Source organism: Ornithodoros turicata, chromosome 1 (assembly GCF_037126465.1).
Source record: "Ornithodoros turicata isolate Travis chromosome 1, ASM3712646v1, whole genome shotgun sequence".
NCBI classification, from domain to species: domain Eukaryota; kingdom Metazoa; phylum Arthropoda; class Arachnida; order Ixodida; family Argasidae; genus Ornithodoros; species Ornithodoros turicata.
In genome coordinates, this window is record NC_088201.1 from 128,156,975 (window position 1) to 128,180,837 (window position 23,863).

Here is a 23,863-nt window from a genome sequence, read left to right on the forward strand (position 1 = left end):
ATCCACTGACAGTTAACACCTATGAAAGATGAAAGTCACTGAAAAGGTTAGCCAGCAGTAGGGATCGAACCCACATCTTCTGGATTACCGGATTTCTTACCGGATACCTTTCATCTTTCATCGTTGATTTCTTAGGCAATTTGAGGCTTTGTTTGTGTCTGTCCCTTCTATGTGTTCCAGCCTCAGAACATCAGTTTCTCTCTTGTTCAACAGGTGCCGCTTGCGTCGATTTCCGTCGTATGAATGTGCGTATGAGTGAGCAAAAATGTAAGAGTGAAAGGAGGGTGAGTGAGAGTGAGTGGCTGGTTTGTCGTCCCTTCAGATGACGTACCCCGAAAGTCGCTGGAGAGGCGTGTTAGCTTAGCTCAATTGGTAGAGCCCTGGACCGGTAATCCAGAAGATGTGGGTTCGATCCCTACAGCTGGCTAACCTTTTCAGTGACTTTCATCTTTCATCGTCGGCTTTGTTTGTGTCTGTCCCTTCTATGTGTTCCAGCCTCAGAACATCAGTTTCTCTCTAGTTAACACCTGTTTTTACAAAACACTTTACAGGCATTGAGATGGTGTGTCCTCTATACAGGGTCGTGAAAATCTGCACAATGAACAGTACAGTGGGAGATCAGCTATAACACCACGAAACAACGTTTCTTTTCTGAAATTCCAAGAATTGTTAACGGAGACTGGCGGGTCACTGCTACTGCACTCTGATACTAATGGGAACAAATTTCCTTCAGCTTGGTCAACGAAAGTTATGCGAGATGGGGGCCAGATTTGCTCCGTAACGTTCGTAAAGAGCAACGAATGAATGCAGCTTGCATTTTCCTTCAGTGGTATCAAGACGGTCAAGATGAATTTCTTGGAACAATTATTATTAATGAAACGTGCGTGCATTATGCAAGTGCTGAGACAAAATACCATAAGAAGTCATGGTGGGTGCCCGGTGAAAGCATTCTGAAGGAAATCAAACTCGCGTTTTCGTCTGGAAAGGCTATGCCGACAGTGTTTTAGGACTATCATTGTGTGCAACTTGTAGATTATCTCACACGCACAATCACAGTACATGCAGATGTACTGCGAGATCCTGGGTAAGCTTCAAACTACAACGAAACAAAAACGCACAGGACTTGGAAGGGTGTAGCGTACTACGTCAACGCTGTCTGCACTCGTCTTGAAAGACTCTGGATTTGTTCCAGAAATTCATCTGGAAATTTGCCAAAGAGAGAAAAATTACACAAGCGAGTTGGTGCAACGTTGACGTAGGAAGCATCACCTTCAGCATGAGGAGAATGAAGTATACAGGAGACACACAAACGTGAGTTTCCTTTTCGTGAGCTTCCTGTATACTTTGTTCTCCTCATGCTCAAGGTGATGATTCCTACTTCAATGAAAATTTGCCCAATTTGCTGTTCCATCTTGCTCTCAAAGCGCCCCTCGGCAGTCACCAATTCGCAAGTGATCATGAAACACAAATTGATCAGGTGAAATGCCTCACTTTGTAAACAGGACATAGCATGGCACAGACAATACAGTATTGAATACTTGATATCACAGCACGCACCAAAAATGGTCAGCTAAATAAAGTGACTATATTACGCAGTAACGTTGATCTTTAATCTGTACATGAATTTTTTCAATGTTATGCTATAGATTTATTATTTTGTTCACAGCAGAGGAACTTTTGTTGGATGATCCTCATACATGAAGGAAATTCCTTATGTTACTTTCTATCACACATGTGCGAAGCAGCAAGTACACTCTGTTTGCAAATGATCGTACTGAGGTAATAAAACTGGACTCTGTAACAACTTTCACAAACTATGCACGAATGGACCACGTTAACTTTGTCCAATTATATTATGACCAAATGGATAGTATGTAGTCTTTCATGCTATGTGAGTTGTATGCCCATATATTGTAACAAAAGATCAGTGAGATGAAGGCAGTCTGACTGAGGTACGTAGTTAATTTAAATAATGTCCATACATATGATGATCCGAGTTTTTTTGGCTCACTGGCATACATATATATAGCATCCACAACTAGAAGACATTACCAGAATCTAAGTGCTGTGAAGTAATATTTTATTTTACTGAATATATATCTTTTTTCTTAACGAAAGCCCGCATTTGTTCGGGGCAGTGTTTCTTGAACTAGCGTTCCTGATGGCGTTACCGTTGCTGGTAAATGTAAATCTTGTACGTCAGTAACTCCCCTGCAGAATACTACACGCTACACCAACCTAAAGAAATCAGCAACTAAATTATCGAATCACTTAAATGTCAATAAAAAAGTCGACGACTCCGACGAATCGTTCAGCGCAGCACTGTAAACCAATGCTCTATAAACACAGAAGCACTTTGCACGTACTGTGGACAGCAGATGACAGATGTTTGTTTACTGCACATAACATTTTCTCACAAGCTACACAGCTGCAGCAGTAAAATGGAATCTGACGTGACTCAGGGATTTCAGGACCCTTAAAAAAATCTTGAAACTGCCCATGGTATCTTTTTGAAACCGCTGAGCAGGCAATACGGTACATAATAGCCACACCTGCAGCTCAGTAGCAAAGGCACTGATAAAATGTTTGCAAACAGAACAGCGATTTTCAACACACACAGCACCAACATACGACACTCGTCACTCGTCGCTGCAACGACGATGGCGTTGACATAATGATGATGATGTTGGTGTCACTTCCGCTGGATTGGCATATGTGTTATTTAACATTTAACCTCCGCCACCCAATTATGATGAACGGCCACGGAAATTAAAGAATATTACAAAAAATAAGTACTCAATAAGCACGAGCTAAAGCAATGTCAATGACGTCTGCCCGTCTACCCAACCACCATCCATCATCCATCCATCCAACCAGTTCGAACCTGTTCAGTTTCAACCGTTGAAACTTCAAAGCATTCCGGACGCGCAACTGGTAGCAGTTGGGTCTTGGCGGCTGCAGTGGCTGCACTCCACTGGGTGTTATACGGCAATCTTTCTTTTGTCTTGCAATTTTTGAGCATAGCGAGAACGTACGCCGTGCTGTCCAGTGATAAAAACTGTTGAGCGCAGCAGAGCTCCCAGGGTACACTGTGGTGGACAGCGTTTCTTTGTTCTCTGGCTTTCAAGTTTAGGGGTGAGTTCAGTCTTCATTAAAAGTATGTGCCTGTTTCTGTGTACCAAATCGCATGTAGTATAGATGCGTGGCATAATATCGGAATATCGTTTCCTTTATCTATTTCGGCTTCGTATCACCGATTGAAGCACATTGGAAGTGTGGGTTGACCTGACTGCACTTGCATTCAAAGTAGTGATTAACGTTGTATGTTCGGCAGTACAATGTTTCAGTAAGTGCCTTGGTTCGTCTTGGTGCTAAAACAAATACGGTATCACTAATTAACCATCGGGATTCACGAGTTTTCGATGACTGTTGAAGTCATGAGTAAACGAAAGTCGACAGTTACAGTTTGCAGGGCGGACACGCCGGAACATAAATGCTGGTTAGTTCATTGTCATGTCAGCCCGACTTCGGTTGTTGCATTTTTCGCTGGTAGTGAAACTACAGTCTGAAAATTTTGCGCAAGTACTTTTGTTTGCATATCATGGTTTTATAGCAACTGCATTTTTCTTTTTATAGGTGCTTGGACTACCTTGCATCGGTGGATATGAAAATAGTGGTAACCTACCCTACGAAACATCTATTTGCACATAAGCTTAACAGTTCCCTGTGAGGTAAGGGGAAGCAGTTGTCTCTGACGTGTGGCTGTGTTGTCCTCCAATGTTTCTGATGTTCGATGTGCCCCCTAATCTTACTCTAGAGGGAGCCTCTTTAAATTTTTGTAAACAAAGTATTGCAAATGCAGTTGGTGGAAGGCTCTAACTGCTTTCCATTTACATGGCTGTTGTGTGGTTAACGAAATCAAACTTTTTTTCAGATGCTGTGAAAGTCAGTAGGAAAGTGCGATGTAGAAGAAAGGACTGCCAGAAGCTTGCTAAAGAACCGCACAACTTGTATGGGCAGCAGACAAAATATTCATCAAACGGTACAAAACTAGTATTTCTGTGCTTAGTCGTTTTGAAACATCCTTGGTATTGTATGGAGAACAGCGTTACTATGTCATTCCGTCTTACTTGACCCAAACAGCTATCTGGCAGTAGTGCAAGATTTGAGTTCCTAAAGGGTTTATTCACTGAAGTCACCTCAGCGCCATACTAGGTCCCTCAGTCTACGTCCTTGCATTTGTTCGCTGCATTATGCTTTTTAGGTGACTAACACCGAAAACATGAAAATTGCTTGGATATTCTACAAATCACAGAGCGACAAGTTTGAAACACCAGATATACGGTGAGTATAATATGGGTAACAGCTTGGCTGGGATATGGTGGCCGATGGCAGCAAATCTGCCTGCTAGCGACAGTCGCGGTCTCCTGTGGATGACGTCATGTGAATAAACCTTATAATATTTGACATGGTGATACAACTCTTGCTTTGTATTGTCTTTTATAAGATACACAGTGTTTATTTTTATCCTGTACAGAATTTTTGCACCAAAGTTATGAGAGCAGCACAGTTGTTGTTTTAGCGTAATGCAGTGATGGAAGTGCTGCGCCAATCGTGGAGTGCTTCGCACTCGCCTGCTCGACCAGGTAAGGTCGTGCATCACCAGAAAACGGTTGTCACATTGATGTACTTTCACCAGGTGTCTTTCACAGCGACAGCTGTTACATCCTCGTTTCCCTGAGATCCTGGCAGCGTCCACATCAGGTAGTCACGCACAAACAGATTTTCAGCTGTTTCTGCAATTCGTGTTGTGTAGCTGTAACAGTCCTGTGATTTTTGTACGTGCGGCTTCTTTTCTTTATGTGTCTCTCAGATCAGTGTTGATACAGTTTTTGCTCTTATGTGGCCAGGCAAGCATCCCGTGAAAGACTGTGAAGTCGTGAAGTGAAAAGTCGTCGAGCGCTAGGCTTTTCGTACTCCGAAACGCATGATATTCGGCTATTTTTTCCGGTCGGATAGGTACTCAATATCCGTGCCAATTATCCAAATTTTGGTTAATTCGTCGCGCTCTTCACAATGGCTGTTTAAAAAAGTGACCTTTACTTGGCAAGTTTCTGAGTTCAGTTAGCAAAAATTTGCATAATAAAAATTTCGTTACATGACATTCACATGAGGAGGTGGCAAAAACCTAATAAGAACGAATGCCCTTAACCGCATGACTCTAGGTAGCGTAGTTTTTTTTTATTATAATTCAATGACACGTTTTCTGGGACACCATGTATATGTAAGAATACATGTTCAAGCAAGAACGTTATTTTCTGTAATTCACTTGTACAACGAAAACATGGTTTCTGATGCAACAGGATAGCCACTGCACATTCAAAAAGTGCATCGGCAACGAGACTTCCAATGTGACTTTAATGGGGGGGGGGGAGGGGGGGTCGAGGTAGCTTGCCGTTGGTGGCCGCACTCAAGTGGGCATCGTCACGACTATAGCAAAAAAAAAAAAAAAAAGGAAAGGACTTTAATGGGTGGTGGTGGTGGTGGTGGTGGGTGGTGAAAGGGCTCGCCGTTGTCGGCCTCACAGAGGTGGGCAACGTCACGACTTAATGGGATTTAATGGGAAAATCCTTGCTGTGTACATTTGGCCAATGAGAAGCTAGGCTTGCCTCCAATGGGTGTGACTGAGCGCGGTTCCACTTCTTCCACATTGACATTTGCAATGGTTTCTCATCGCAACCCACTAAATTCCTGTTGTTTTCAATACGGTATTTGTCCAAACTTGTCGATTGGGAGTGAGAAATTTTGGTCACTTTCAATGAGAATTGTGAATGTGATATCCACTTAAATTGAATGAGATTTCTGGTCTATTTTGAACTGGACTATTGACTGCAGGGGAGCGTCGGACGCGAGCGAAATTTTCTGTCCTGGCTAGATCGACTGCCGGCGTATATTTTTGACGCCGGGCGAAGTTCGCCGTCTGTTCGTCGCATATTCGCTCCATGTAACCCGCCCTTAATGCGTCCCGGAGGCGTTCGATGGGTGTTAACATCATGCTGCGGATGTTCGTACCCTTGTCGGACGTCCACGGGCGGTTACTAGTTGTGTGAGGGGAGCAGAGTTCGGCGGATAGAATGTGACGCGCCTTTGACATAGGGGATGCACACATTGCCCTGGGCGAAACTATATGTTTGCCCAGCGACATTTTCTCTTCCATTCGCCTCCTTGTGTTTGGAATGAATGGCTTCGGGTACCCCACTTCATCAGTGAGTCGACGATCATGGTTTCTTCGGTTGCGCTAGTTGAGGGGTCGACGCGAGATTGTCGGACCTACGAAGAAGGCTCCTCATGACGCTTCGTTTGTGTTCCACCTGATGGTGAGATCCGGAAGACATGAAATTCTCCGTGTCGCAGGGCTTACGGTGAATGCTTGTTTACATCTTGCCATCTTGACGCCTGTGTACGCTGACGTCCAAAAAGGAGAGTGTGCCGTGTTGTTCGGCCTCGTGCGTGAACTGTATAGTCGGCTCAACACCATTCAAAGCGGAGAGAAACTCATTCAGGTTGTCTGGATTAAGAAGAACGATAGTGTCATCGACGTACCGTTTGTATAACTTGGGAACATGTTGTGTTCTCAGCGACGCTGTGTCCTCTAGGTGTTCGATATCACGTTCGCCATTGTCATTGACACAGGGCTTCCCATGGGCAACCTGCAATCTGATGGTAAATTTCACCACGAAAGGCTAAATGTGTCTGGTTGAGGCACAGGTGAAGGAGAATCACAATATTGTCAAGAGTCAGAGAAGTGCGCGTGAACAGTGCGTCGTCACTACGGAGCCGTGCTTCGGTCACAGCAATAGAGACTTCCGTCGGGACGTCTTTCTCGTCCAACGTCAGGCCTCGGAGAGGCTTCACAAATTCATCCGGGTTGAGGACTGGATCTCTCATCCGGAACTCGTCCGGATACCGGGGTGATCAGTTCAACTAGGAATTTAGAAAGTCTGCAAGTGGGCGATTCGATAAACGAGACAATGTGCCGTAAGGGGCACTCAGGTTTATGAACCATAGGTAGCCTATAGATACTGGGGACCGAACCATCAGACGAAAACAGTCGTCGGTACGTGATGTCATCCAACCGTCCTTTCCTTTTTAAGTCACGTGGATGATCTAGCAGTAAATGCTCGGTTTTGGCTGTCGGGTCGCGTTGTAGCTCCGTAATATGTGCCAAGTCGTCAACGATGTCCTGCACCTTTTCCTCATAATCGCTTCTGTTGGGTATGACCGTCGCGTTGCCTTTGTCAGCCGGAAGAACCGTTTGATCCGATTATCGCCGCTGCTCCTGAGCTGTGACATTGGTCGGTATTTGTCTAGCTTTGTTTACCACCAGAGTTAACCTTGTACGTAGCCGCATTGCGCCCACATTATAATGTGGCGCAATGCGGCTACGTACAAGGTTAATCCCGGTGGTATCCTTTAGTTGGCGAAGCTCATTCTCCACCTGAGCGATGATATCCTATTTGTCTGCTTCCCGAGGTGTCACGGCGAAGTCCAGACCTTTAGTCGGGACACCCACGTGTTTGTCGTCAAGGTGTTTCGAGGATACGTTGCTGATGTTGATATGACTCACAGCAGGGGGTCTCACGGTATCACTCGAGACAACTTCCTGTAGTGATCACTGGTACACTTATTGCTCTGCATTATTTCAACCTGTTTTCGTGTAGTGAAGACTGTGCATGTCATCGTTCTGGAAGGTACGCAGTAAGGATATTTCAGTGGATTCCAGGCGCTGCCTCGCGTCACGTAGTACGATAGTGTTCTCCTGGATCTGTTGATTCTGTTCTCCTAGTGTTGCCCGTAGTCAATCATGTCCGGGCCCTCTCCCGGACATGTAAAGTGGCCTGCTCAACTAGTGATTGTGTAATTCTCTTGTGTGTGTCCACACTGATGCTGTCTCTTGCATAGGAGACGAAACGTCTTTTGAAGTAATTTGTTACTTTGTTACATTAGCCGGTGTAATTGAATCGTTTTTTTGTTGCTATGCCTAGTTCCTGGCTTGTGGAATATTTGTGCATATTTCGGTATGTCGCTGCTTTTTAATAACAGCACTTTAATGTCTGAAAACTTTCCCACCGAGGCTTCCCTTTCGCAAACTACCTTCGCTCAACTGATTATACAATTTTCGTGTTGCAAGAGAAGTGCAGGATTCCGTTCTAAAAATGTTACTCTTGCCTAGCTACCTGTTGCTATCAGGTCCCTTAAAACATGTGCAATCCTGTCTGTTTTTACTTTAGTATGTCACGAGCACATTATATTCTAATTTCTTAAGATAAATACCTTCCTTTATGTCCCGTTCTATTTATCTTCGCAACCCATAGATTCCTAAGGCGCTTGTCTTTAGGGAATTGGTGGAAGCTTAGGCCTTTGTTCATTGCGGAATTGGTGTAACAACTGGACACGATTTCATTCTTCAGAAGCTTTTCGCATTTGAGGTTGAAGTCCTTCCACCTTTTGTAAAGACGAGCGAACAAAGAAGACGATACGGGCGGGCTCTACAGGGGTACCAGAACTACCACAATCCTCTTGCGCGCGCTCCCATAGCGCGCCCTTCTAGCGAAAGCGGCAAATTTTTTCTCGCAAGCGCCTATTAGACTTCGTGCATTGCTTTTGCTCAGAGTTCTGCGTGTAACACCTTGTACGAAACGAAGCTACACAGTGAAAGCTGGTGGTTTAAGACTGGAATAGGAGTTGTTTAGCGCCGCAGTTCGTATTTTACTAAACTATCACAAACGGACATTGTCGGATACCATATGCAGCAAATAACAGCACCGACAATAAAAAGGAAATGCAAATGATGTGCAGATTATAAATACGAAATAAAACAATGAAGCACAACATCTAAGAGAATAATTTAAATTTAAATTCCGTCATCCAACACGACTGCGTTTGCTGAAACCTGGAAGCTGCAACGACTCCGCACTTGGAAATATACCTATCGACGCATATCATTGTGTGAATGGCGCTATGGTACCTAACCTGTGACGCAATCAGCTTTAGCGAGTACGTTTAGATCATAGGGGTAAGAAACTAAGGAGATGCTCTAAGCGCCTCACCCAGTGCAAGTGGGCGTGCTGTGACCCGCGCATGGCATTGTGGTTAGTTGCGCACACACGTGACCCATAAAGATCACGGCAATACGTCATAAAACATGGCGCCCTCCATGCCCGCCGTGTATCTTACCTGAATACAGAGAAGAGCTGCGACCGAATAACTTGCTTTCGCTTTCATGACATCTTTGGAGTCACAGGTTATCATACCCGATGAAACACAAAATAGACAAGCTCTGTGTAGAAGCAATGGATCACTAAATCTCTAGAAGACGTACGTACGTCATCGTGACATTTCCTGGATTCTCTTCTGTTTTGCTGAACGTACGGAACGGACTCCTTGAAGGTATGAGGTTTGCTGAAGATGGGGTTCGCTAAACTTCCAAGTCTTCGCGCAGACTGCCAAAACACCGAAACATGTGGGGATCACGTGACCGACCAACTAGATGGGCGTTGTATTGCCAGGAGAGTCCAATAAAGGAGTCCCACGGCTATCCGTGCTTATAGCCCCCTCCTTATTTTCTTACCTCCATGGTTTAGATTCCGCCTTCTCTCGGGACGACAACATCTCGCTTACTTACCCCTATAAATTCTCGACAATGTGCCTGTCGCTGCTCTCGACTGAATCTGGCGTGATAACGCCGCTCAGTCTTGGCGGTACACCATGCACTGTACCAGCATTGAGGGTTCGCTTCGTTCGTGTGAGCGATGGAGGCTAACATTTAAACAACGTGAAGTTCTTTATTTCCCCCCTATGTATGAGGTTCATGGCGCTTCAAACAGGACTGCTTTGTGACCTGCATCTCTCAACTGCATGTCGTACACATCCTCAGCGAAAAAGTGGGGAAAAAGAAAACTGCAGAACGCAAAGCTGGCATAGGGGGTCCGTACGCGTGAGGACGTGGCAAATGCAATAGGCCTCTACCGACCGTTGCCACCGAGGGGCAGTGGATGTCCGTCTTGTGAAGGACATAGCTAGAGGATGCACATTGAATGACATACTGTGGTTCTTCCAAATTATTCGTAGCAATCTCAGGCGACAACAACGCACTCTTTGCGTGAGGGTATATATCGTCAAGAATTGATAAGGCTAGAAGGCCTATTAAGACATTAGTGTCATAAGGATATTAAGGCATTTTCGCTCTTTTTGTGCTTTCATTTTCCTTTCATATATCTGTTTCGCGTTTTTAGGTGGAAACTTTTCGTCATCCGAATCTGACGGCACCGCTTAGGGAGAACAACAATATTGTATCCTTGTCTTTACGATTAATACAGGTCTGCACGACATCAAAGCAGTTGATTCATGTTTCTCATTAGTCAGAAGGCGAAGACAATAGCATTGCAACGTTTCATTCTACAGGTACGAAGCGTGGGTCTGCTCTAAATGAGTGTTCGGATACTGACACAGGTGCCGTCTTTGGTTAGTGTGCCCAGAAGAGTGATGAGTGTGCAGACACATTGTCTAGGGAATTGTCCAGCTGCTAAAAGATTAATAACACACTGACGTCTCAATTTATCATATTAACGCGCGTATCTTATTAACGCGCGCAATTACGGGTTGTGAGGAACCATCGCACGCAGTCTCTTGGTTGTGGCTTCACAAGGTGTACGAGGTTAGTGTAGGCAACGAGGAAAGAGACCAAGTCAGCACAATGAGCTTCACTTTTATTAGTGCTTTTGCTATTCTGCGTCTTCTGTCACGATGCACTTGTACCTGTACTGGTAAGCTCATTTTTAAGTGTTGATGCACAGAGTGCGTTCGGATAACGTATGCACATAAATAGGCATGTACCGCGCGGCCTGCTTACCAGAGGAGCCTTCAGTGGTACAAAACGATAGGGTTTGCAATACTAGTAATGTTTTGTATTATGATACTATCACTGCCATACTAACACTTTTGGGCATGTGTATTATGTATTTTACTCATTATCTCATTTGTATCCGTAATGTACACATAATTCATGTTTAGGACCTATTATAAAACCCGAGAAGCCGTAATACGTATTCAGAAGTCGTAAGTCCGACCTACAGAGTGCCGCCCGTGTATTTTATCAGTAACTTTCCCTGGTGACACATACTTCTTGATAAAAACAAGACCCCTACCACTAATTTACCTCCTATGCTTCCTATGAGAGTGGACCTCACCGTAGACGTGTCTGGAGGCTCTCCTGCATTCCCTCTAGTTCAGCGTCCATCAGAATGAGTTGTCTCATTTGCAAGGGTTTTGTTGTCGGGAAACAGTGTGCGCAATTCGGTCACTGTTGTTATGCGCCATCGACGGTTACACACTCTTGGACGGTGAGACTTTTTTTTTTTTTTGCGGACTGGACGAAATCTAGACTGTTCCACACTGAAAGCAATGTGACAACTGTGCTCGAAGTTGACCAGCTCTATGTCATCAGATTGGAGGGGCTATTCTCATTTGGCAGCTTTCTTCTGTACCATTGAGGTCATGCTAAAATGCTGCCGCATGAAATGGAACTGGATTTGGGAATGACTGACTCAATAAGCAGTGCACAATTTGTGTTTATATATGCTTTCTCGTTCTTGAGGACTCAAGTTTCATCACAGTGTGTTACTATCATAACTCATATAATACACATCAGCATTAGTACTGAGTACTATAACACCGCAAAATCAAAATATTCCTAGTAGCAACAAACTTCTGGGAAGTATTACGTATTCGTATAATGCTCGCCCACCTGCTTAATCATCATCTAACGTATGTGTGTGTATATATTATGGTACAAAATACGAGTACTACCCCTACACCGATGAATTTATCAGACCAGAACCAACAACAAATTGTGGTAACCATACACTTCGTAACATAAAATGTGGTCAAGCGCGGTTTGAGAGCAATGTTTGCGTGACTATTTTAACGTGTTATACAGAGTTTCGTTACCAAGTTTTTTTGTGGGTTTTGAATTTCGAGGTTTTTGTGTTTGTGGGTTTTGTGTGACGATTTGGACCGCTGACATTCTCCCCCAGCGCTATGGCGAGCACAGTTGATCCAACGCTCGCATGCCTCGAGATACCTCTTGCCAAAATGCTGCATTCGTTCGTCAAATGCACGTCGATGTTGCTTCTACAACGCAGTGACGTTACCGTTTGAGACAATTTGACTCTCCCCAATGCCGTCACCGCGGCGCTGCAGAAGACAGTCTTCTCCATTGTCCACACTAGCAACCTTCCTGTACCGTACTCTCAGGATCTCTTAACAAGCTAGACCCCTCTCTCTCACAAAATTGTTTGGTCTCTGGCCACATCCAGCCCACCAAAGCTCTGCCCTCAAAGCTCTCTTCACCTTTCTGATACCGTAGGACTTCAATCCTTATTGCGAAGGGGCTCTTATTTCAGTGCCCGCATCACAACCTCCAATGGGGTAGAGTATCGCGCCTGCCGATAAAATTCCCTATGCATCATCTCACAAGAAAGTTGTTGTTGTTGTGTGTTGATCGATCAATGCGTCGTGGTGTGCCACCTGATGTTCGTCCGGTAAGCAGTCAAAATGCTACGTGCCCAAATGTGGCAAAACCTCATCTGCGCACACCCTGCACATTTTTTCGCAGGTTACGTGCAAGAACATTATCTCCGTCGTTCTCAAATCTTTACGATGAAAGAATGAAGTCACTTTAAAGGTTAGCCAGCTGTAGGACACGAACCTACATCTTATTTCAATTCTTTACGCGGCCAAGAGACGGTCAAAAGTGCATACTTTTCCGTTTCCATGACGACGAAGGTGGTTGTAAAGGGAGCCAACCATCGGAGAGGGGCCTATGGTATGATGTCCTTCAGGTACTTCGGGCAACCAAGTACGTATAGTACATCGCTTCCTGACTAACGACGCATCTCAGCCCTGTTCGGCGACACCGTCGACGGTCGCTTAAAAAAATATCGCCGTTTTAGAAACCCAACACTTAAAGCTCAGCTACGCCGATTTTCGAGTGTTACAGAATGGAATGGTACTCACACGGTGTGTTCATAAGGGAACACTGATTATGTATGCAAAATAGTTATCCCAAACTCCTCGTGGTTTTCCGAAAAAGTGAATTTTTAGTTTCACTGACATCCCGTCTTGTGGCCCGCAAACCCTGTGTCGACGACACATTAGTGGTCTGCCCGCGCTCCGGCTTGGCATGACTTTTGGCTTGGTTTCTTCCGCCAAGCCGGCCAGTTTCTCCTGCCGAGCCGTCTGCTGCGCAGATTCACATTGGGGAAGTGATAAACAATTCGCTATTATGGAGCCAATATATTTCTGGACTTCACTAAACCCACGAGGAACGTGAGTTTTGCTTGCTTCGACTACAAAGCATTTGCTAGGCCAGTACAGACTTCCTGGTGTCATTCGTGTTTTGTGCTGCGTGCCGAGAATGCGTGAGCGTTTTGCTCCCGTCTTCAAGAACACTTCAGCATGCAGTTCCAATGTTTCAAACCACAATTTTCCGAAAGGCGAAAGAGAAATCTATTGACTGCAACAATCGGTTACAACTCCGACTGGGTGCCACCTTCGAAAGCAGTGATTTGATCTGTTCATCTGCCTCATACGAATGTTACGGAAGCAATGCGCAACTTGTTTCACAAGAAGCTGAAGATGTCTCGTCCGGGATGCTGTGCCAACCTTATCTGCAGCAGGAGATTGCAGGGGCAGGACTAGGCAGCAGATAAAGGTAAGACGCGTAATGTTAGACAAGTCAGTCATGGGGTGTAAATTGCATCGCGTAGAAGAGAAAAATACGCTATCTGTCAGTTACTGCTTCATTCTTTAGAGATTAGAGATCCCAGTGGGTGTATTCTCAGTACAGATTTGGAATTGCCTTATTTGTTAAATGATTTCGCAGGCATTCTGGCACCACCGAAAAGCTTGCACTTCACGTCTCAACTATCACCATCTGGGTTTCAAGCTGAAGGTTTTCGCCAGTGCCAACCAGACGCCCCTTCAAAGTTCATATGTTTTTGTTGACGGAACAGTGACACCTGGTACTGAGACATTTCATTTTCTGATTAATCAAGTGCATTCCATCACTTGTGCTCGACTTCTTGTGTTCGTATACCCTTGCTGTTGCTCGCTAGCTTAGAGCACCCATGCCTGAGGTGCCAGCGCTTTCAGAGTACATTTAAGCGGTATCATCGTATCATATGCATGGCAGCACATCTTGTGTATTTTGAGTAAGGTATAAATTCAATGTTGGCTCAGCTGTTGTATTTTGGTCACCAATAAGGTGTTCTTCCAGACCGCTCAAGGGCAGTTCAAGCAGTTTCATGTGTGCAACAGCACATACTTTTTCTCAGTTTTGACTAAGGTAAATCGAAATCTTCCAGTTGATGTCTTTCGGTCATGAATTATGTTTTTCGAGACATTCAAACAGCATCATATGTGCAACAGTACATACTTTTTCTCAGGTGAAGTATGGTAAATCTGTCCGCCGTGGTGTTCTGGCAGTGCAGCAGAAGCTTGTGTTGCATTCAATGGTATCATGTATACAAAAACTTGTTTTACGCCTTTCTGTAGCTGCTGTACTAATATTGTGAGTACAGAGACATTCCTGCATAACATATCGGAGCATCTTGTGTGCTATTGTTGGTATGATCTGCAGCAGTATATTGATAATGTTAATTATTCAATGACTTCAGCTAACATTTACATTCTTACTTCCAGGTAAACCTGTCACGCAGATGCCCTACCCCTTGGTATGCATAGTTCAAGATTGTACCGAAACAATCCACATGGAGCATTACAACACGCCACATACTGCATGTCTATGCTGCGTGTACAATGCATCAAACCTATTCTCAGGTACAGGCCAGCTGGTACGCAATTACAACATGAAACTGACACAGGGACCGTAAAGTCATGCCTTTTCCTCCGTGCCTAGGGTTTCATGTTATTATCCTCACATGCAGCTCAATTCGCCTGTGCTGTGCAGCATGAGCAAAAGCATATATTGTTTGTGGTCACATGACACGGAACATAAATACAGTGAAACCTTCCTATGTTGGACACCCGCGGTGCAGGCGAAGCGTCTCCTACTTATAGAGGTGTCCGAGTTACAGAATATGAGTGCAAACAAAAAATGGAAGAGATCACAGCTGTGAGAAATGTCCCCCTTCTTCAATTTAAGGTCCTTAGTGGTACCTGGTGGTGGTGCCTGGTAGTGGTACCTCTACCCACTCACTGATAATTATTACTGATTTTAGTATATTCAATTCCGTTCAGATTCTACTCAATGGCATTACCTCTGGAGCCTTTCGAGCAGCAAGGACTTGTCTCTGAAGCGTCAGCCTACTTATCATAGCTCTGGTGCAGTGCTCGTTCAAAGGCTCTAGACAAACTGAAGACAAGTGCTCACATAAAGATTTACAATGTAGACTGACAGCACTTGTTTTTGGACCCTAAAAACTAAAGCAACAAAATGCTGAGACCAGTATAGGGGAAAAAAGGGGCAAAAGTCAAGGCCACTGGCTCATTTTGGGACTTTTTGGTGCAAAGATGGGCCGATATTGAGGTAATTTGGCCAGGGTTTTGTCCGACTTTGCAGGGAAAACCCTATCCTACTTCCAAGATAGGGAGGTGTCCGACATAGGTTTTTGGACTCTAAAAACTAAAGCAACAAAATGCTGAGACCAGCATAGGGGAAAAAAGGGGCAAAAGTCAAGGCCACTGGCTCATTTTGGGTCTTCTTGGTGCAAAGATGGGCCGATATTGAGGTAATTTGGCCAGGGTTTTGTCCGACTTTGCAGGGAAAACCCTATCCTACTTCCAAGATAGGGAGGTGTCCGACATAGAGAATTTCGTCCCCATGTAGTTTCAATGGGAGCCTGCCCGTGCAATGAAATCATGGGGAGTTGTCCGAGGTAGGGAGGTGCCCGACCTGAAGGTTTTACTGTACTATAGAGCATTCTACATCATGTAATCTAACAGTTGTTCACGTTTGGATATTTTAACCATGGAATTCACCCTGCATGCACCATACCACGTCCAAACACTAACAACTGCTAGAGAGCAGCATGTACTGTTTCCGTATAGCACTTATGGCTTGCGTCCTGTGATCGGAAACAGTGGTGTCTTTTTTCTGCTACAACCAGTAAACTACAGTAAAGATTTAGAAATACTGTGTCATACCATAAAGCACTATGGGAAATGGCAGTTTGAAAAACTGGAGAAGACTGTCATTAGAACGGGGCACATGTTCTACGGTGAAATTTTTTAGTGTCTGCTGCACCACGTAATGCACTGCAGGCCTACCACAGTATGGTAACGCTCTGGATACTGATTTGCTCAAAAAAGGAATGTGTGCGTTTCTTGTTCTAACTTCCCCTTATGCAAAGTAGTAGAAAAATGTTTTCAGCCAATGGGGAGGGAGAGGACATCATTCTGGAGTCTCGTTGACCTACAATGTGTCGTGTGTGAAGGTCATTTTGAAGAGTGTAGGTGGTACAAGACTGTGTTCCCACGTTCTTGGCAGTGTTGACTAATAACCATAATAAAGTAGTGGGTACATTTGTTGCTTCATATATTTGTGTCATGGCAAAGTATGTAGAGATACATCTGTCTCAACATGCAGGTGACAAAACTGCTTTTTATGCCTAAACTATGACAAATAGTTGTCTGTTCAGCACCACTAATCATGTGCCAGCCTCCATGGCATGTCTGTGACATTCCAAAGTGATTTACATGTCCCATAGATGTGTGCAATGCTGAAGATGACTGTGTACCTTCTATGGATTCTTGATTCAAGAAAAGTACTGTGTGATTTGCTAACGGTGCCTGGCTGTACTTTCACAATTCTACATAAAAATATGTAAAGTTTGCCGAAGGAAATATCATGAAGGTCGATAGCGAAAAACCCTGAGACGAGGGATAGGAAGGGACATACACAATGTCTCAACATAGCTTGTTTATGTCCCTTCTTGTATCTCCTCTTCAGGTCTCGCCATCATGGACACTATCACCAGCTAGCTTGCTGTTGAACCGTTCTTTCAACGATAAGGGTCACTTTCATGGACTGGATGGCAGCCAACATGCTGTCAATAAAAAGAATAATGGAAGGAGCTCAATATGACCCTTAGGCTGTGCGTGGTTATTGCTTTCTGACAAATTCGTGACTTCGAATTCCAGGACAGTGCCTGCAGTGGTAGTATTCTTGTGTTCTCACCCTTGACGCCCATTGTGTGTCATCGGTCACCTATAATCTGCTAATATGCACATAGCTAAAACAAAGTATATTTGTATTTCTTTCAATACAGTTGGTACAGCACATTGTTTTTACATGTTCTTTGGAAAATATAAATAAAAAATTCTCTACTCTGCAAGTCTCCTGTCAGCTCTACAGAGCAGCTTCGAATTTCACTAGAAGCCACGTGTGAAACCTAGACCAAACTAGTGGTGAAGGTCCATATAGGTCATAGATAGATACTATTATTATTATTAGATCATAGGTCAGGCTTAGGTCCTGGTTGGTAGCAACGCATTTGAATTTTATTAAAAATTGGTGCAGGAGGTGACCAACATAACTAAATACACCAACTGACTCTCACAAATTTTGTGGTATTATACTTTTGAAACAACATTAATACGCTGCAGTAGTCTTTTCTCCTTTTAACCTAGAAATTTTAGGTCTTCGGCATCACCAGCCTTAGTTGCTGAGCATGCTGTGATTTACCTTGAGCACTGCAGTTTCATATTTGTTTCTCTGGACAAGCAAGCCCGCTTCCCCATTTTGATAAGAGTCTTTCAGCTTTGACAGGGCATTTGGGGACAAGGAAAACATTTGGACTATTGTGCATTTTGCTATGAAGTGCACCGTACAAGGCAGAGGACAACATCAACCATTTCCACTAAGGTTATTAAATTTGTGATAAAATACATATACCTTTTGTCACTGACTAATTTGGTGGCAAAGTTACTTGAGTGGCATTTGTGCAATTTTAAGCACATGTTTAAAGAAAATACGATATGGGAAGTGCCGACTGGTTGAACATGTGGAGTACCCAATATAATAATTGGGGGTTTACGTCGCGAGACAACTGAGTGTGGAATACACAGCACAGTGTAATGTTCCTTATTCTGGCAATGTTAGCATGGTTCAAGAAGTGGGAAATGTTGCACTACCCTTAATAACATCTGTTATACCCAGCAAACAGGGTACACATACCCTGATCTGAAGACACTATGCCTAACTCAAAAGCAATATGTGATCTACCCGTACGTGTTTATTTGCGAAACTATTATGAATGAAATATGGCCTGTGTGGTATAGAACAATGCGCACACTCAAGTAAACATGCAAAAATACGTGTAAGGACTCTCGACCTACATGCCGCGATGCGCTCTACGAGATAAACAACACACTACAAAACTACATCCAACACTTTTTGTGCGGGGCAACTCTAATGAACACTTTCATGTAACCGACGAATGGTTCAACGAATGCAGTTCGAGTGGTCACGATACATTCCTACGTCGTTCATTGCAGTCGCGCTATGATGCTGCACAATATATGTATCTCGTGTAACAAGCCTGGCTATCGCACGATGTGCATGGGCAGAAATACGGCCTTCTTTATTTGAAGACCAGTCCTCTGCAGGTATATGCTCAAACGATCACCAAGTCTCACGTTGTTGCTCAATCGCTCCCATTCCTGCACTTGTAGTAAAAGCAGCAAACGGGTTGACGTGAATGGCAGCCGAACGGTTGAACTGCGAAGTTCTCGAGCACATAATCGCAATTTCACGCCGAAAATGATGTTGAGGTGAGTTCGCGGTTGTTGTTTCCATCGTTCAATAGTTGTCGGGATTACGTCGGACGAAACGCTCATCGTAGCCAGCGGCCATAACTGGATTTCCTCGCAAACGGGAGAAGACGCCAGGGAAGTCAGAGAAAGCCTCAGCTTTCATCCAATCAGACGCACGATTCTCTATCTACGTAGATGGAGCAGGTTTATCCCATCTACGTCACAAAAATGGCTGCGCCCACGGCTTGTTTTGGTTTCTTTGATGAATTAATTTTCGTAATAGGAAGACAAAATTGAGAAACGAAGGTGCGTTTCGGGGGCAGTTGGATGTGCTCGTTCTGAATATCACAACCGTTTCAACACATCGGGAAATCGGCGTGGCTGACCTTTAAAGGGACTCTGACCAGAAGTTCGACAAATCTTTCGTTTGCATCTATTACGAAGGTATAATATGCCTCCAAGCCACACGCGAAATATTTTGGCTGTCCGCGGCGGCAAAGTTTGCCAAACGGCGAGCTGAAAACTGGCTTCGCTTTTCCTCCTCAACTCGCGCAATCAGGGCCGAAATCTAGCCTCTTTGTAGTGGACATCCTCCAGTTTCCGTGTGCGTGACGAAAGCACGAGGTCCACGTTTCATTGGGCGCCCGGACCGGAAGTTCTGTTGTTAGTGAGTTTGTGAGAGCGCTGGCATCCGTCCGGAAAGCGATCTTCAATATGGACGTCGAAGGAAGAAATGCGGAGACTTCGAGCCCGGAACTTCTTTCTGACCTTTCTGCGATCGAGAAGAAAATTCTGCGTGCTGAACAGCTCGGTATAGGCTTTCGAAACGTCGCCGATGCCGCGAATGCGAGACAAAGTTTGAGCTCTACGAACATCGGTCACAGATGGAGCAAACAGCATGAGTCGCCTGTCTTCAGGTAAGCGATGAGCTTTTTAACGCACACTGTGATCGAACACGTAAACGTTCTCTGAAATTTCGTGTTCTGATATTTAATACGCACTTGCTGTTCATGGTGCCGGTGTGGCTGGTGTGTCATAATGCCGAAGGAGACCGAATGCTTGTGCTGCCAGGAGCTCGAAAACACTGCCGAATGACTGCAGTATGAGTGCATTACAACCCACGAAGATTTCCAACTTCTATGCTTCAATATGACTGTCCTGAAGGTCGCATATTGAACTCCGTGGGCAGCGCGAACTTATGAGCGACTATTCACAAGTAAGTCACATGTGTCCTTGTCGAACGATGTTAACATTTGGGCGCCCAAAACTGGTTTGGTCCTGCATTAAAGTCGTTAAAAACTCCAGTACAGTGCGCAGCACGTAAAAAGATTGTACAGTACACAAATCTGAACTGGAGAAAACCAATAGAGGCAAATTTGTAATTGTCAGTGTGCTGTGTCCTGAGTCACGTTTTTATATGTATTGCCCTGTGCATAAGGTTTTAACGTAGGTTTTTAGCGATATTGAGTGTTCTTGATTGTCGATTCAGTGAAAAGTAAAACAATGTTGGTTTCTAAAAGAACACAGCATGTGTAGTAATGTACAGGGTGTGGGCAGGTAAACTGCAGTTGCTCTCAGGTACATGTAGAAATGACACTGCACACACACTGTACTGTAACCGGTTACCTATTTGCCTAAACTATATTTTATGTACATCTGTGTAGACGATGCAGATACACTGGGTATCGCAAGTTTGCAAGGTGAGTATGGCACAAGCTTGGGAAAAACAAGAGCATGGTCATCCCAGCCTGTGCAGTGAAGAGGGTCTGGCAAGCCTTTCCCACAGAAAATGCCACAGGCTTCAAGTACGCAAGATCCTAACTGGAGGTACCTCTTCGCACAGCTCGTCTATCGCATTTAAAATGATTCAGCATCTGTATTTGGGATGATTTATAGCTCTCAGTATGAGTTCATGAGTTCAATATGTTGTGTTGAAACACAACTCTAGCCCTTTTTAATGAGTCTTGCGGAACGATAGATGATCACTCCTTTCGTGACATTGTGTACCATTGCTACAGTGAACAATTTCTTGAGCAAGACTGATGAACGAACGAAAAACAGAGTCTGTCTTCCAAATATGTATGTTCCTTGTAACTTCCGTATTTGTTAAGTGACCCATGTTAATGTCCCCGTCATGTAATGCCTGTGAAGGCCTTTGAGATATATTCATAAATAAATAAATATCAAAACCGGAAAAAGATGTAACACCTATCCTCTCTTTGTGTGAATGATACATAAACATTCTCAGAAGATCCATGACTTGAAAACCCGAGACGAGGTAGGGACGATAACAGACAAACACAAACACGGTCTCAGATCCCACGGTCCCAGAGATCACGGTCTCAGAGACCGTGTTTGTGTTTGTCTGTTATCGTCCCTACCTCGCCTCGGGTTTTCAAGCCATGGATCGTCACCACCAGCTCACTTGCTACCTAACTTTCCTTTCGTTATCATTCTCAGAAGATTTGTACATAGTCACACTTTGCCTCATTTTGCGTAAAGCCTAGTTCCACCTCTTACATCATCTCCAATCCCCAAAGCAGTACAAGGCTAAAGTAATCAGCTACTACATAAAAAGAAGGAGGGGGAGGAAAACAAAAGCTGGCACATCTAAAATTCGAAGAAACCCTGGTGCTTTCACGGGGCTACTCACGGCTCAGTCCTGGATCAGATCCCGATGGAAAACAGCTTTTCTGAGCCTCAGTGATAGATTCCCTTGATTGCACTGACTGTGAGGCACAACTCATTGGCTTGGTGGCAAGTGTGCTTGCGTCTGATAGTACAATTTGGGATAAAGGGAGCAAGGAACATCTCTCTACGGTCTTAAGAAGGATATCAACATTACCTGTCAAGGTACAGCATTTCATGTTGCTTTCAGTAAGTACAACACTCCTCATAGCAGTTACCATTCGTGTTGGGAAAGCATGCTGAAGTTAGCTCAGGCAGTGCATCCAGAACTGTGAATCAGGTTCATAGAGAGCACCTGGTGAGAGGGACAGCAACAGTGTCCAGTAAAGACTCTCCAGGAATTTTGTGCAGGTTTGGGGGTTACACCTTTTAATAGTGTTGATGGAGAGCAGGGTGTGTGAAACACTGACCTCTGGTAGATGCATTCTTGTTATTTATAACCAGGTACCCATGTTCTAGTAATCTAGAAAAAGCCTTGGCTCTCTTGGAGGAAATTGCTAATAAATCTTGAGTGTCTTTTGTGGAAACAGGTTGTAACTGCCTTTCTATCAACCCTTCTTAGTTGCCCTAGCAAAAGCAAATATGTAATGCTGTACACCATATCTGATGCTAGCACACTAATTGCGTTGAGTGTTCTCAGGCTTCTGAAATGGAGCTACCTCGTACATACGCTGTACCATGTCGGCAAGAACATAAATCAGACTGCCTTTACTTTTTACATTGGCCCGTCAGTGCTTCATGTGACTGCAAGAATGGCACCCCCAAAATTATAGGCAATGACAAGGATTTCTGCCATTTATTGAGCTTTGTAAGAGAACGACTTTATTTGAAAAAAAATTCCAAAAGCCTGTGACGACCTCATAATGTAGCGTCCTTTACTGCAAACACCGCTCAACACAACGATTAAAAACAGAGCGTAAACGTTTTGCCGCCTATCCAGCTGGCATCATCAGTACAACAAAGGCCAAAGACGAGCACATCAGCCTATCTAAGAGGGCATCATACACATCCGATAGGGGGCCACGGTTTGTATTACAGGCTGAAGCATCACGCCTGATAAAGCAGGATTCTAAGAGCTTTCTAGGGCCCCATCGCTAGTCATGTGCAAAGGTTACTGCACCATCAAAATATATGTCCCTTAGGACAGCAATGGTAGATTAATTCGGTTTTGGCTAGTTAAGCTAAGCACTAGTAGCCCTGGCAACATCCCTTGTGTGCTCTTTTAGTCTTGTCCCGCGTCTTTTGTCTATCTCGCCAATGTAGGTTGCATCACATTCTATGCACTCAACTTGATATGAACAGTCAAAATGCCCGATGGGCACAGTGCCCTCCAAATAGCGTATGAAATACGTTGGATGAAAGGAATGCGCACCACCGATTTAATTCCTTTGATGTTGTTTTTGATTGTTCTCTGTTGTAGGGATGATGCCAACTGGATAGGCAATGAAACGTTTACTCTATTCTTAATTGCTGTGTTAAGCCGGTGTTCTCAGTAAAGGATTTTACATTATCAACTTTGTTTGAATGATGATTAGTGGCGAGCTTCATACCCTGGGCCACTACTCTAACAATTGCTTGGGGTAGTGTGGCGAAATGGAATAACGAGCCTTGTAAACAATGTACTTGGAAATATATTTATTTATCTCTCATAGGTTGAAAAACCGAGTGTGGGCTTACATAACGGAGGGGCATGTAATCATACAAGACCGATCACCAAAAGGCCTTGCTTTTGACTAGATTAAAATGTGAAGCGATTGTAACATAACAAATGCTGCATGGTGGCGATATGATAGGTTCTCCTCGCGAGGTGTCGCAACGGTTACGGTTAGTTGAGAAACTGCATATCCAGTTAGCAGGATCAAATTTTAATAAGGCTACTTTGGCCAACACGCAAGCACACAGCACAGTGTCAAAAGCCCTTACAAAATAAAAAAAATACTACATCTACGTGGATCCAGAAATCAAGACAGTTCAAAATGCTGTGAACGAATTCCACTATGTTAGTTTTGCCTGAATACCCTTTTCTAAAGCCATGCTGGAATTTAAAAAAAAGAAATCGACAGACTAAACTTGGTTGACAACGTGGTAGTACATGATGTGCTCCATTAGTTTACAGGGAACCCTAAAAAGTGGAGCTGGTTAATAGATAGAAGGAGCATAGTTGTCACCGCTTCTGAAGACAGGAATCAGCTTGAGACCTATGTCCTCGACTCACACACATACTAAGCACCTTTCACACAGATGAACGTATCTTCATTCCAGCTCTTTCACTTTCAGATGTTCATCTCTGTTGAGTGGTCTGTCATTCTCGTAATACAGATTGGAATTGAAATGCAGG

At 44.1% G+C, this 23,863-nt stretch overlaps 1 protein-coding gene across 1 annotated transcript in view; it reads left to right on the top strand.

Annotated features, from left to right (window-relative positions):
* The window catches only part of LOC135385232 (venom metalloproteinase antarease TserMP_A-like), a 165,065-nt gene that overhangs the window by 5,569 nt on the left and 135,633 nt on the right, over window positions 1–23,863 (top strand). The window contains exons 2-3 of the mRNA XM_064614428.1: window positions 6,657–6,723; window positions 10,686–10,826. Coding sequence (XP_064470498.1) covers window positions 6,657–6,723; window positions 10,686–10,826 — 208 coding nt within the window. The remainder of the gene's footprint in view (window positions 1–6,656; window positions 6,724–10,685; window positions 10,827–23,863) is intronic.